Below are 15,615 nucleotides of genomic sequence, written 5' to 3' on the forward strand. Positions count from 1 at the left end.
TTGCGTTATCAGTGCTATGTGCTTGCAGCTGCGGGCATTAGCTCCCAGCTCTCCTGGCTTCTGGCTTCTGGCCCATTTCACTGGGAATAAAACTGTTTTGGTTCTGTCTGTTATAATTACAGTAACCCCCAACTCCAAAGTTCTCATCCTTCAAAGGCAAACTATAAAGTGATAATAGAAACCACCGTGTTGTGTCCGGCTCAGGGGGAGGGTTCAGAAGCTAATCTAATAAAAGCCTTCAGCCTTACATATGGCTGTCAGACTTTGAAGGGAGGTGGACGGTTGTGGGCGATTGGTTTGTGATGATAATTTAATGGCACGCCGTGCTTGTATTTGGATCGTGTTGTTCGTGGCGTGATTGATTTATTTTTTTGCTTCCCCACCACTTCCAGCATGGTTAAACATGTGTTATTACAGTACAGTGTGCAGCAACGTTCATGTCTTGTGCTGAGGACGGTACAGTATGTTCAGAATCTGTTTTTGTAAGCAGCAGGTGATTCACTGCTTGGGCTACACTAGTGAAAAACAACAACACTGTTTTTCACTAGTGTAGGCACAAGAACGTGTGCTGCTTCATCAGTAGGAGTTGTTATCTGTTAACTTCTAATATTAGAAGTTATATCTCCAATAATGCATGCAGGATATTTTAGCTCAGGCTGGGGGAGTGTTTGTATTCATCTTCAGGAGAACAAAAAGAGAAACGTTTAGGCTCTAGACCCGAGTCCAATGTGTATTTTCATGGCTTGATAATTGTGTTTATGCAGTAAGAAGTCTTGAACCACACAAAATGATAATGATTTATTGAAACCTGTTTAAACATACTTTGAAAAAACAGTATATCAGGCAAAAACAGAGTCTGTACAGTTCTAACAAGCACGAAAGAATCACCAGCTTTATGCTTGAACACAGCCTGAACTCTTAGGTAAACTTTTTTGTAATTTCTTTAGTAGTAGCCTTCAGGAATACATCGCCAGATTTATTGAAAGACATTTAAAGCTCTTCTTTGGATGTTTGCTGCCTTTTTTTATTCCATTCTCTCTCAAAATGATCCCTCACTGCTGCGGTAATGATGAGATCTCCATTCTGGGGAGACCACACCATGACTGATGGTGTTCACTTGAGCGTTTATTTCTATCTAGGTTTGCTTTTACACCATTGTCTGTGTGTTTGGAATCATTGTTAGATTGAAAATTGAAGGTGTTCTTCAATTCTTCTGAAAAATACTGAAAAAGCAGCCAGTGTCCAAAGAAAAGTTTTGATAGCTATTCAGAAAGCTGGGGAACTATTGCTCAAGAGCACTTTACAAATTCCAAGAAAGTCTGCCTCCTTTGGGGTTGATTCAAGACTTTTGCCGAGTACCGCAGATGATTTGCGTCCCCGCTTTGATTTCCATCAGAATTTAAAATGAAGTTGTGTGTCTTTGTTTGGCTGTGGAGCCACATGCTCCAGTGTGTTTGTCCTCACGGGGGGTGAAAAAGGATTTGATTGACTTTGTCAGGTTTTTAGTTGATACATGAATTCAATTTTATGAAAACAGGAAATGAAGTTGCTGTCCTAACATATATTTAATTGTAAACAATGAGACTGTCATTCGTTGTTTTTAAGCCCGACAGTCAAACATCTGGTGAGTTTCCTTTATTGTCAGAGCTGACATAAACTTTTTTTTTCTATCCTTTTTTTGTTTGTTTTAGGTTGTTTTTTATGTTTTTACTCCATCAGTCAGTCATTTAATAACCCCCAAGATTTAAATTCACGAGGGCTCTTTTCTCTTTCTACACAAGATCGCGTGTCTACACAAACATGCAGTGTCGGTCACAAATCCAGTGAACAATCAGCCCCACATAGAAAACTAACCACCAAACAGCCTGCTGTGTAATCTTGCTTCTTTTCTCTTTTTTTGTCCACATTGTCCTCACTGTGTGATCTCCGTTTTGCCTTGTAGAAGTTGGCTCCGGGAGTGAACCAGTTTGCCTACACCTGCATACAGGACCATCCCATCTGGACCAACCAGCAGTTCTGGGAAGCCACTTTCTACAGCGAAGTACAAAGCCAGATCCGAGCCCTTTATCTTAACACCCCGGAGGAAAAGGGGGGCGTCACCGCCACGTTAAAGGTAAAACAGGGATAGGAGGGACTGTTGCACATTTTGTAACAATTTTAAGTCTTATTAAACTAAAAATCAGAGTGAGAAAATAATTTTATTATAATTTATTACTAATATGTCGTTTTCAAGCAAATATCCGAATATAAATGCAAAATAACGCTTTTCAAAGCAATCTTGGTTTTAAGTAGCTCAACAAACTATGACATTTGGCTTCTTTAGCAAAGTTACATTCAAAGACAGTATGAATGTCAAAACAAGTTTTTGAGCAGGCTGTTAAGATGTTTATTTTCTGCTTCTACCTCCTTTAGGATGCCGGTGCCGTGCCTGCAGCGGACCGAGATGAAGAGCAGACAGCCATGGACCTAGCAGCAGAGCAGCTGCGTTTATGGCCCAGTCTGAGCAAAGACAAGCAGCAGGAGCTCGTGAAGAACGAGGAGAGCACCGTGTTCAGCCAGGCCATCCACTACGCGAGCCTCATGGTTTACCTGCTGGTGCCTTTGGACAGCAGCAAGAACAAGCTGCTGCGCAACACCCCTGCAACTGACTGGGAGAGCGGCAGTAACAGCATTGTGACAAACAGGTCAGGAGAGCGGTTTAACATCTTAAACCCGACTGCAACCTTTTTAATGTTTTTTGGCTTGTTCTGCATTTGCAAGGTAGAGCGATTAGTCTTATCTGGAAGGAAACTTCCATGTTGGGTTTCATGATTTGGGAGTATGTGTGCTTCTCTTAATAAGGTGATGATAAGCATGTGGGTGGATGTGGCAGAGCTTGCGGTCTACATGATACCTTCCTATTTAGCCAAATGGATCGCAGCTCCCCTTCTGTTTCCGGACCACATCCATCCTGTGGGCTCACATCGCTACTGCACGAAACAAGTGTGCGGCTCATTTACTTCTGCTGGAAACTTTAAAACCATCAGGTTGTCTTATACTGGAGCTACGCTGTACTCACCCAAACCAAACAAAATAAGAGTGGGAGTGATTTCCTATGTTCTATACCAACTGTGGAGTCAATTAAACAGGGGAAGATCCCCTCCTTGAACGTCTTGCCCTGAAAACCGAAGGGTATTCATGTAGATTTTCTTGTTGTCATTTCTTGTTTAACTGAAGGTCAGGAGGATGTAGCTTTTTGCAGTTTTTTACATTTTGTTCCTAATTGCACAAGAACACAATGTCGCTATTTTATAATGTGTTTTGTTTCTATTTATAATAAGATGAGAGAAAAGCTGCAGCCAAGAATGTATTTATGTGGAAAAGTTCTTTCAATTTCTTTTGCTTTCACCCCAGACTTGTTTGCTTCCCACAGAGGACATTTGGATTTCATCACTTAGTATTTGTGCATCCAAAAGGAAAGTTGCATCAGTTTCTCATGTGAAACATTCTCCTTGGATAATAGAGTCTGAGCCAGCGATCCAGGCATCAGCACTCAGCTCATGCCAGGCTGCAAATCACTCTCACCTTCACTGCTCTTTAGCACAGTGCATGTTTAAATCCATGTCTGTCAGCACACAACTTTCACATCTAGGATCAGATCTCCTCCTGGGCATGGTGGCTTGACCTTTCTCATTTTCATTGTGTCATCGTGTGTGTTTGCAGCATTGCTGGCAGTGTGGCAGAGAGCTTTGATACTGAAAGTGGGTTTGAGGACTCGGAAAACAGCGACGTCGCCAACTCTGTGGTTCGGTTTGTGGCCCGCTTCATCGATAAGGTGTGCACAGAGAGCGGCGTGACACAGGAGCACATTAAGAGCCTGCACAGCATGATCCCAGGTACAGCACTAACTGTATTTATTCACTCTCTGTCACCACCCTGATTCCCTCAGCTGTATTCAGAGTAAAACCTCTGATTTGTGTTTTCTCAGCTCAGGCCAACAGCAACAGAGGCCTGTGAGCTCATTAAACTCCTGGCATGTCAAAACCTGTAAATACACATCCTGATAGAAAGCACACACATGCGTGTGTGTGTGTGTGTGTGTGTGTGTGTGTGTGTGTGTGTGTGTGTGTGTGTGTGTGTGTGTGTACACATGGTAACTGACCCCAGCTTCTGACCTACAGGCATTGTAGCTATGCAGATTGAGGCGCTGGAGGCGGTTCACCGCGAGAGCAGGAGGTTACCTCCTATTCAGAAGGTGAGTGCTGTTTCTCACTGAGCTGCTGGGACTCTATGCTACATAGACCCAGCAGCTGTATATACAGTATTTATGCAGCTACATTCACATGAAAAAGTCTTCAAATGATTAAAACTAAATACACTTTTACTGCCTCCATAGGAATTAGGAGGGTAAACAGCAGCCAGATGATGCTAATCAAATGCACTTGATTAATTGATCATCAGCAGTTGATTCAGACAAAGCAATGCTCAGAGAAAGTGCAAAAGACCCAAGAGCTACAGCTCACACTGTGCAGGCCTTAGTTAGCACATTCAAAGTTAATGACAGTACAATTAGGGGGAAAAACTGATCAAGTAGTTTCCAGGAGAAAGCCTAGAGTCATCTGTCTGATAGCCAAACCTTAGATCAATTGGGGCAGACCTTTTTTTTTAGATCCATTTCATTCCATTTATAATAATAACCTATAGAGAACTTGACCCATATTATTGCAAGTTACTACAAATGGTGAGGAGTCCACTGGTAACACACTTAAAAATTCGCTTTCATATTTTGTTAATTTAAGTTTTCATCACATACTTATCATCTAACAACAGGCGCAAGCTAAAAGTTATATGCCCAAAGAACTCGTTGAACAGGCAAATATGAAAAAGCAGATCACATCTGAGGCATCTGGTTCTATGTCATAGACTGTATTTAAAAGATGGGTATAGCCTTCCTTAAGTCCTGCATTTTCACCACTGGCCAGCAGGGGGTGAATCTTTTGATTGCAAAATAAAATCAAATTGTACAAAAGTCTATAGACTGCTACTTGTTTAAGACCTCAGTAAACACTTTCCTGATGGCGTGTCTGGTTTCTTAGTGAGCTCCGCCCCGCCATGGTTAATAGCTGACGTCACTATGGCTGTAGCTCAGGAGGTAGAGGAGGTCATCTACTGATCGGAAGGTTGGTGGTTTGATCCCTGGCTCCCCCGCTCTGCATGCCAAATATCCTTGAGCAAGATACTAACCCCATGTTGCTTTCCGATGCATCCATCAGGGTATGAATGTGCGTGAATGTTAGCTAGAAAGCGCTTAAAAGCATAGAAGAAAGTGCTTGTGTGAATGGGTGAGAGAATCAGTCCATTTACCATTTACTGTGGCGATGTTTATATTTTATATATATACTCTATGCTTTATTGATAACTGAGAAAAAGAAATCTGGATTACTTGACATAATGCTTCCATCCATCCAGTCCATTGTCCTCCTCCGCTTATCTAAATCAGGGTTACAGAGGGGAGCATGTTATAGCTGAAACAGGATGAAAGGTCTTCAGTCTGTGCAGAGCTAACACAGACAACCACAGACTAATTTTAAACACTGTATTCTTCTGCACTGTTGACTTAATGAAGACTTTACTCATGTCTCTTAGTTTAGTCCACGTGCTCAGTTTGGTCTGGTTTGCTGCAACTCTGCATCCAGCTAATGTCATCCAGTGTTTTCCAGATATCATCACGCCTTCATATTTTACCACTTAGTCTTTTGGACCTCGCTCTACCACACGCCTGCCAGCTTTTGATAAATCACACAATTATACATGCATTAAAACATTATGCCAATGCTGCTTAGGGAGCAACCTGGACACAGCGGAGAGCTGTCTGTCTGCTGCAGCTTTTGGTTAGCTACTCACATGTTTATGTGTCGGATAAGGCTTCCATCTTGGACTGCTAGCTGCGAGCATCATGCCAAAACATGCTGAAAGTGTGTAAACAACACCGACTCTGGCTTTGTGACAAGTCTGAATAGTAGTAATGGCAGCAATAACCCTAAAGAAGGAAAGCACTGCATGCTTTTAAGGTGCAGCAACAATAAGCAGCCGAGCTCGCAGCAGTAATGAGGTGCAGAGGGACTTTCTTCTTGGTCTCGCTGTTCATTCGAGGACAAGAAGCTATTATCTCCTGGCTGGAGCGTCGCTCCCACAGGTCAGCTATGGCCTTAATGGGAAATGTTGTGAATGATCTAACGTCCCTCCTCGTGCACATTTGTGACAATGGAACAACTGAGTGTTTCTGCTGACTGTGGAGGCCAGAAGGAGCCGAAGCAGCGCCGGGTGCAGACCTGACTGTTGACTTATAGTAGATACTGCTTTAGTAGATACTCGGCAGCCAGTTAATTATCAAGCAAATTGCGAAACAAAGACATGAGTCAGTCGCACGCGTCTCTGGGAAAGCGAGTTTAAACCGAAACTAATTTCAGCCATTGCAGCTGAATCAGCATTCGCACAAATATGAAAGGTATTTACTGTTAAAAGACGCCGCTTACAGTAATGTTCCAACGTAACATTACTGCACCTTTTTATTGTTGTTGTTTTTTATTGCAAAATAATTAAAGGAGGGAACAGAATGTACTGTGTATCAGCTGCTTTTTGAATTATATGATTACAAAGGTCTGTTGTGATGCACTTTTTTCACCTATAGAACATGAGTCAGTTTCCAGATGTTGACATGTTGAGGACATAAAGTGAAAACCAGTCCTTACTCGGTTCAGTGAGCTGCATAAAACAGAAACATTTTCACTTAAAAAGTAGATCATGAGTTTTTCAGGAGAGTAGAAATGGTAAATTGGCCTCTGCGGAGAGTAGGAATTTGTTTTTGTTGGATGTTTAATTTCTGAACGCCGTTTGATGACTAGTGTGCTTGCAAGATGTGTGGGGTGTTTTTTCTTTTTTTATTCAATGATGACGTTTGTGCGTAGTTTAAGTTTGTCCAAGAAATTCATGCGGTGCTGTGATTTGACATTATGAAGACAAATTGATTTCAGTGACGCACATGCGCTTAATTTTGAGCATCTTGTTGTCAATGAAAAATGTCTAAATTGGATCTCGCATGTGTTTGTAGACGTGATGGGTTATTATGCTTTTACCTTTCAGTCTAAGATTCTGCGTCCAGCGCTGCTTCCTGGAGAAGAGTTGGTTGCAGGAGGGGCTGCGGGTGCTTCTGGACCCCAATGGCAGGGAGGAGGCCACAGGGGGCCTCCTTGGGGGCCCGCACATCTTGCCAGCAGAGGGAGCTCTGTTTCTCACCACGTACCGCGTCATCTTTAAAGGCATCCCACATGATCCACTGGGTGAGTACAAAAACAGTCTCAATAAAATGGAAAAATACTCATATGTTTTGTTTTTATTGGCTAATTTTCAGTGTTAAACTAAAAAAGCAAAAGTCTGTTTTGTCAGTAAGGGGCATCGGGTACTAACCCAAATCCTGATGAGTTGAGACGCTGTTTAAAATGTAAGCAGAATGCAGTGATTTACAAATTTCTTAATCTCATATTTTAATCACAACAGAACATAAAAAACATCAAATGTTTAAAAAGACTGAATCTGAAATTGATGGCAGCAACATGTCTCAAGAAATCACTGTGTAGCATCCACTCTTCTTTTAACCACAGAGCATTGAGGCAACTGTTGTGGTGAATCATCGGTATATAAATAAAACTGAACTGAATCTAATTGAATCCATAAATGTCTGGGAACTGAGGAGAGCAGCTCCTGAACTTTTGGAAGAGGAATGTTGTCCCATTGTTGTCTGATATAACCTTCTAGCTGCTCAGCAGTCCTGGGTCTTCTTAGTCTCCTTTCATTTGATGATGCACCAAATGTTTTCACTTGGTGAAAGGTCTGGACTGCAGGCAAGCCAGTTCAGCACACACGTCTTTTACCATGAAGCCATGTTTTTGTGATAGAAGCAGTTTAGTGTTCCCTGAAAAATATGTAATCTGGATCGGAGCATATGTTGCTCTAAAACCTGTATATACCTTTCAGCACGGATGGCACCTGTCCAGATATGTTAGCTGCCATCGGCATTAATGCACCTGAGGGACTGAACATCATGGGCATGCAGTATTGGGGTTGTATGTATAATAACGAGATGCTGGTGTGTTTGTATGCAGTGGGGGAGCAGGCAGTGATCAGAGCTTTCCCAGTGTCCACTCTGACCAAAGAGAAGAAGATCAGCATCCAGAACCAGCTGCAGCAGAACATGCAGGAAGGCCTGCAGCTCCGCTCTGCAACGTTTCAGGTAGACACTGAAGCACGCTTCTCTCAAATTAGCATGAATACACGATGTTCAATTGCTTGGTTGGGAGAGGATGAAGCCTGAAGCTTAATATGTGGTACTCAAATATTATTTCACATTATTTTATGAACTGGATCTCGTTCGTTACTCGGTGAGCTGCAAAAGATTCTAAAAAAAAAAGAAGCACACCACAAACTAAAAGATTGGACAACTAATTACACTGTAACATTCGGTGTGGCACATCATTATAATTTTCAGCCAAGCATGTGTTTTTACTCTTTGGATGTACCGTTGTAAAAATTTTATGGCTCATTCCTGTCTTTTTACTGCCAGGGATGATGGAAGTGAGTGCGGGTCACTTGAGTTGTGTGGCCATCTCTACAGTTTTTATTGTGCTGTTCTGTGCGTGTACGTGTCTGTGCAGAAACCATATGTGGGCAGATTGGTACAGATGAGCAAATCTCTTAAATCAACTTGGCGAAGTGCGTCACGATGCCCCACCGTATAAAAAACACTGTGACATCATCCATTGATTGGTTTGTGGTGGCATGCATTTTTGGTCTTTCGGCATTTTGTTCTGTGTTGGAGCCAGAAGTCACCAGATATGTATGAGAAGTTAAATAATTCTCCGTAGCTTGGTTATCAAAGTGCAATTACAGTTAATTAGTGCTAAATAATATACAATAATAAAATTTTATTCACCAAAACTAAAGCACAACTTCTGGGGTGGATTCTTAGTTCAAGTAAACACACAGCAGTCCGTATTATGTGTAAGATTATGTATTTAAAATGGCCCCAAAGGCACAAACAGCACAAACATGGTCTAGAGGTTAAGTGCACTGACTGAACTTAGGTCAGATTAGTGTCATTGTCACTCTTTCCTCGTGAGTTTATGGTCTCAGTTGCTCGTTTTACCTCTTTTTTTTAATACAACCTGAAGTTCTTCTTGTAAATTGAGGTCCTTGTTGGAGTAAACATAAATGATAAAGCAGCATTTTTTGCTTCATTTTTCACCGTTGCAGTTTGCACTTGAAATGCTGTATTTGAATCATTGCTTGTGTGATTAAGCAGTCGGTTTAACCAACTGTCTTTTGCAGCTGATTAAAGTGGCTTTTGATGAGGAGGTGAGCTCAGAGATGGTGGAGATCTTCAGGAAGCACCTGCAGAGAATCCGCTACCCACAGTCCATCTTCAGCTCCTTTGCATTTGCTGCAGGACAAACAGCACCTCAGCTAATCCTTCCAAAGCAAAAAGAGAGAAACACTGGGTTCAGGTTTGTAGTGCGTGCCAGCTCACCGAGCGTTGTTTCCGTGCATGAATCACACAGTCTCACACATGGTTATCTGAGATATTGTTATGAGTGGGTTTTGATGCCACAGTAAATCATTTCCGCTCTGTACTCCTCGTAGAACACTGTCAAAGACGATTGTCAAGGGAGCAAAGAGGGCTGGAAAGATCACCATGGGCCGAGGTAGCCAGCCCTCGCTGAAGAAGAATGACAGAGGCAGCAGAATGACCTGGCATGAAGATGACGATATTTCAAGTGAGAAGCGACATATTTTAATGTGGTGACTTTTGGACGTGGAAGAATGGGAAAGGGGGGGAAACCAAACTGAAGAAAATGCTGTTTGTGTTGTAGTATCGGACGATGGTGAGCCGCCACCCAGCAGCACTTTGAGAGCTTCAGAGAAGTCCACCATGGAGCAGCTTGTGGAGCAGTCGTGCTTCCGTGACTACCAGCGTCTGGGAATGGGCACCATCACCGCCAACTCGTCCCGCTCCAAGTCCGGCGAGCAGTTCAGGATCACGGCAGTGAACAGACTCTACTCGCTGTGCCGCAGGTACACCGCCTCTCGCCTAGAGGTTGTCTTATTTACCCTACATGTGCTGATGTCACTGATTTCATAAGTAGGCAAGCCCGAGAATCTCAAAAGGCCGGTGGAGGGGATGTTTGACTGAATTATTGTTCTTATCTGTATGCAAAAACACAAACCTCTGCAGGAGGCTTTTTAATTGCGGTCATATTTGTGTGGCTTTGCAGCAGCTCACCGATGTTAGACAGATGTTAACACTTTCTCTCTCTGTGACAGCTACCCGGGACTGCTGGTTGTTCCTCAGGCTGTACAGGACAGCGGTTTACACAAAGTAGCCCGTTGCTTCAGACACAACCGTCTGCCTGTTGTGTGCTGGAAACACCCGCGCACCAAAGCCGTTCTGCTCCGCTCAGGAGGCTTTCATGGCAAGAGTGTAGTGGGGCTGTTCAAGTCGCAGAACCCGTCCTCAACAGGTGTGCTTACGTGCTGACAGGCACAGATGTTCTGTTTGTAAATGATTACAGGTTTTCTGATGAAGCAACTAGTGGAAAAAATTTTTTTTTTAATGTTCATATAAATCTTCCTTATAAAACTTATCACAAAGTCTGTTATTCAAACAGCTTTTATTATAGAAGTCATTCACTTTTTTTCTCTTTTTAGCCCCTGCCTCATCCTCGGATTCATCCAGTAGTCTTGAACAGGAGAAGTACCTGCAGGCTATTCTGGACTCCATCCCGATCTACTTTAAAATGAATGGAAACAACACCCTGACCAACCGCTCCCTGATATGCCTCTCGCCAGGTACACTTCAAGAAGATTGTAATGTTCACTGTATATTTTATGTCTCACAAACACCGTAAAGGTTCATAATGATTCGTGTTGGCATCTGTTAAAATGCATCTCCTACTTTCTGTCCACTGTGCTGATGGTAGACCCAGTCCCAGTTATGCCGTGGTTTGCATGTTTTATTCTTAATGTATTTTTCAGCCCACATTTTCATCAATTTTAGAACCAAAGAATAGTATATTGACCATTTCCATGGGAAGAAATTAGTGGTAGATATAATCTGTGAACTCTATCTGAGAACTATCTTTACATTTTTTTTGAGGTAGCTCCTTTCATCACCACGGACTCACTGGTTCCAACTTTTAGGCCGAACATTCCTGTGGTTTCACAATTTTAAGATTGGCAACAGCGAGGCTTTTTCAAACTTCTCTCAGTATTCTCAGTGATGTGAGAATCTGACTCCTTTTCCTGTTTCAGTCTCTGACTTAGTGGAGACAAAATGCTTCTGTTCTTTTGATTTCTGAGCCTTAAATCTTCGGCGTAAGTCAAACACCGACGACGTCTCTCTCATTCCATTTTCCCACAAAGGCACACCCATGGTCTGTGCCGAGTGCCTGAAATGAGGACATGTACAATAAATGGACGGCTGCCATCAGTGTTATCAGTGAACGTTAAAGGCTGTTGGTCAAACTGTAGGGCATGAGAAAGAGCACAACCTTTTACTCGGGTTGTGGCTGACCTCCACCATCAAGTCGTGTAAATCTCCAGTAAATCCAGCTTGCAAAAATTGGTTGCTACCTTATATCAGACAACTTTACAGTATGCCGCTTTACAGCGTTTATTGCTCCGTTACACTGACCGTAATTGTACTACAATTTTTTTTTCTTGGGGCGGGGGGAACAAGTTTGTTTCAAAAGGGACAAGAGGCCATGCAGAGTTCATGTCTTCAGAAAAACTGCAGACTTGCACTCCACAAAGTTATTTTAGTTTTCTGCGGCTCTGTGTGTTTTTTTCTCAGGTAGTCATTCTCTTCCTTTCTGTGTTTGCTCTGGTCAGCAGTTATTTTTTTACCACCTTATCTTTGTGTGTGTATGAGTGCAATAGGGGAGAGTGACTGTATGGGAGCGTTACAGAGTGTGATATTTATTGAAATTAAGAAGGAAATTTTGTACAATGAAAGGTTGTGTAAGAATAAAAGGACAGCCTGAGGTCACTGACCACCCAATCCATCTCCTCTGACTTCACCTCCTTCTGCCTGTATCCTGAATAAACTCTATACACACACACACACAAGCACAAATCCTGTGCATGCTTACGATTTAACTGAATTTTCATGTGTTTAAATAACCCGGGTCACATTGATGGTTCTTAATGGGAAAACTGGGATTTAAGTCTGATCAAAAGTTGCTACAATGAGTGATCCTAAAATCAAATTTGATTTAGTTTCTTAGATCTCACTCGTGTCTCACTGTTTACTCCGTGTGTTTGTAATGGACACCTGTGTGCTGTGTGAATGTTTTCCAGGCAGTGAAAGGAGGATATCCAGGATGCCAAAGATGGCTCCTGTCCATTTAGACATCCCATTCTCAAACAGCTTTACTCGAGGAGGTGAGTGGTTTTCTCTGTTTCCTGCTTGGCACTTCATGTGCGTCCTTGCTGCCTGGTGAAATATGAAACACCAGAACTGTTACAATTACATAGTTATTTGAAAGAAAGTCAGCAAACAGGGATTTATGCTTTCTGCTTAGAGATCTCTTCAGACACACCATACTTTAAGGAGTTGTGATTACAGCGTACATTATGAGTGTTGGGTAACCTCTGAAGCATTACTCCCCAGACTGAAAGTATCAAGCAGCTATTTGCTGGTTATCTTTGGGGCCATCTGTACCTTATAGCTATAAACATGCATCCAATTTCAACTTCAAGAAATATAATTATGTGAAATTTAAGGATTTATATCTCATAAGAGAAACTTGGGGCTACATTAACTGCATTAACTGTGACCCGTATTTCTTGCCACGTTAGCATTATTGTAACTTATCAAATAAAAGCTTAATGTACCGTCAAAGCTGACACATCGCGATGAGTGCTCGAACTGGAATGTGATTTCTCGAAAACAAAGTGTCCGACGTGTTAGTCAGATGAAGGTCAAATGTTTTAAGGCGTCGCTGAAACTGTGAGTCATCTTTTTTTTTTCTTTTTTTTATAAATGCCCTAAAAGGATGACACAGGGTTTTACTTAACCCATCGCTATGTAACGCTATGTAACGTCTTCTCTTAAGATCCAGAGGATTTGCCATGCAAAACAGTGCCTTGAACTTAATGTGAATTTAATTACTGTTTTATTTGCATGTGTTATCTGCAAAAGCCCCAAAAAACAAGCTTAAATACGAGCCTTTTGTCTTCACGCCATCATTTATAACCAAACCACAAACAATCTTATTCATGCATGCAACCATCATTCACTCGATCATTTGGAATAAATAATAGCCGATCCTCATTTGCATGTTTTAGTCTGTAATCTGAAATCTTTGGTAGGGTAGGTGGTCGTGTTGGTTCATTTGATGTTGACGTGATTTGTGTTTTCCATACCCCCTCGCCCTGTCTCCTCGACAAAACATCCACCCAGTGCTTGAGTACAGAGATAAACTGTTCACTCACTCAAACCAAAAGCCTGCCAGTAAGGAGAAAATCCCCAATCAAGGTATAGTGATATTGTTCCTTCTCTCCTCTGCCAGCACTCATAACAGCACCTCTCGTCTTCTTTAACACTCCTAACCTACGCAAATGCTCACTAACCGCGCCGAGGGTCACAGTGCACTGTGCTGCAAACCCCTCACAAAGACCTTCTGGGACGCAGTGCTAATCTTCACTGACTTTGTGGGCGCTCCTCTGGGAGCTGTGGTTTTTCACAAACCGACGTGGTGGCTCTAATGTGGTCTTTTCCATTGTTAATGTGTTGGCTCAGCAGGACTAACTGTGGTCAGTCAGCGGCAAGTTAAGGCTGGGGGGGGTGAGCTGTTTGTTATGGCACAACAAATCGTGAATCACACAAAATGAGGCCCCCGCGATCCTGCAGTGTAATAAAGACAGCTTGAATATTCTGTAAGCCTGACTCAAAGGAGTAGGATTTAGTTGACGAGTAAAGATCTGAGATGACAATTCTTAGATATATTGCATGTTTAGACAAGTGGTGTGTGAGCAACTAGTTATGTGTAGTTTTAATTGGAATAAAGTGCGCTTATATAGAATAAATATGGAGTTAATGATGGTTTTTATGCTTTTCTCTCCAAATTTGAGCACAACATCATACAGCAGGGGTGTCAAACATAAGGTCTGGATTAAAAATCCAATCCAGCCCATTCAATGGTTTTGAAAAATTACATTAAAACTAAATGACAGAAAAGACCCTGTCGCTATCTGATACAGAAATATCATTTCGTTTTTGTCACAATAGGCCCACATTTTTTTTAAAAAGAGGGCATTTTCTGTGAATTAACAAAAAGTTTCTGTTTAATAATTAAGAGGGCTTTCTGGGACCTACCAGAAGTTTTTCTCTAATTTCGCACAATTACTTCTTAGTAAATAAATAAGCGCTCGTTTTCTACAGCAGCATTTCTTCATAACTCTTAGACGTAGTGTTGAACTTGCAGTTCTTTTATCTCACATTAAGATACCTCAGGGATTAAATGTGTAGTTAAACATCTTTACACTGAAAGGAAGGAGAATTTCACAGGTCTGACCCACTTTAGATCGAAGTATGTGGCCCACAATCTAAAGTGAGTTTGACAATCCCTGCTTACAAACACCTGGAAATCCACCGCCAACGGCAGCAGTGGCCAATATTTTGGGGCTTCCTATTCTGTGCTCATTTTGTTATTTTCGAACATATAAAATAAACTAAATCTAATTAAAGTAAAATCATTTTGTCAGTGGAGCTCAGACTTTTCATGGCCCTTGCTTACGTATGAAAATGCACAATCTGTTTACAGGGTTTACATCTGAACATCTGGGCTGTATTCATTCATTCATGTTTAGTAGTATTTACTAAGATTTAAGATTTCCATCACCTTCTGTCTGCTGGTCAAATCTGTGCTCGTAGTTCTGGGTGACCAGAGTCAAAACGAGCTAGCCGCGTCAAGGACAAGAGCAGTACTTTTTATTACGTTTCATCTTAAGCCTGGAAAAATAATCATTTAGAATTACTGTTCTAACTTTGGGCAAAGCTTATTTAACTGCAGCTTAATGAGGAGACATTTTTAAGATGGGTAATCAAATAGAAATTAACTTGATTATTTTTCACTAATTTGATTCAAAAAGTTGCCAAGCAGACTATCTGGAAACTATTACATTTCAGAAGTGACCACCCCAGCAGTGGTGATGACGTGGTTTGATTTCCTGTTTATCTCTCAATCATAAAAGGTCTAACCAACAGTCAGCAGGTATGTCAGTCAGGTGGGAACAGTTACATTGTTGATCTTGTCTGAAGGAAAAGAAAACGGACAGCTTGTGTTCGGTTTTCATTGTAAACTTTAATTACGAAGCCCGTCGGTTTAAACGTGCTGAATCGAAGCGTCGCTGAAACTTCACCAATTTATGCTCTTGTATATTTGACCCGGCTACAGCAGCTGACAGTTGTGGTTTGATAACTCTGCAAGTGCAACTGAAAAAGGCCTGAAACTGATTATTGTGAAAAATCACATCCTTCTGGCAGTGGTTCATGCTGCTTGGAAGGCGTTGCATGCTGTT

General features: G+C 41.8%; 1 protein-coding gene across 1 annotated transcript in view; it reads left to right on the top strand.

The window, feature by feature from the left end:
• sbf2 (SET binding factor 2) overlaps window positions 1-15,615 on the top strand; it is a 110,030-nt gene that overhangs the window by 78,081 nt on the left and 16,334 nt on the right. Inside the window, 14 exon segments of the mRNA XM_040011959.1 lie at window positions 1,943-2,113; window positions 2,413-2,684; window positions 3,703-3,875; window positions 4,161-4,234; window positions 7,123-7,170; window positions 7,172-7,319; window positions 8,142-8,269; window positions 9,364-9,539; window positions 9,676-9,809; window positions 9,906-10,107; window positions 10,357-10,553; window positions 10,741-10,881; window positions 12,391-12,474; window positions 13,496-13,570. Of these exon segments, the coding sequence (XP_039867893.1) occupies window positions 1,943-2,113; window positions 2,413-2,684; window positions 3,703-3,875; window positions 4,161-4,234; window positions 7,123-7,170; window positions 7,172-7,319; window positions 8,142-8,269; window positions 9,364-9,539; window positions 9,676-9,809; window positions 9,906-10,107; window positions 10,357-10,553; window positions 10,741-10,881; window positions 12,391-12,474; window positions 13,496-13,570 (2,023 nt within the window).

This window comes from Simochromis diagramma, unplaced genomic scaffold (assembly GCF_900408965.1).
Source record: "Simochromis diagramma unplaced genomic scaffold, fSimDia1.1 OVJJ01000603.1, whole genome shotgun sequence".
NCBI classification, from domain to species: Eukaryota; Metazoa; Chordata; class Actinopteri; order Cichliformes; family Cichlidae; genus Simochromis; species Simochromis diagramma.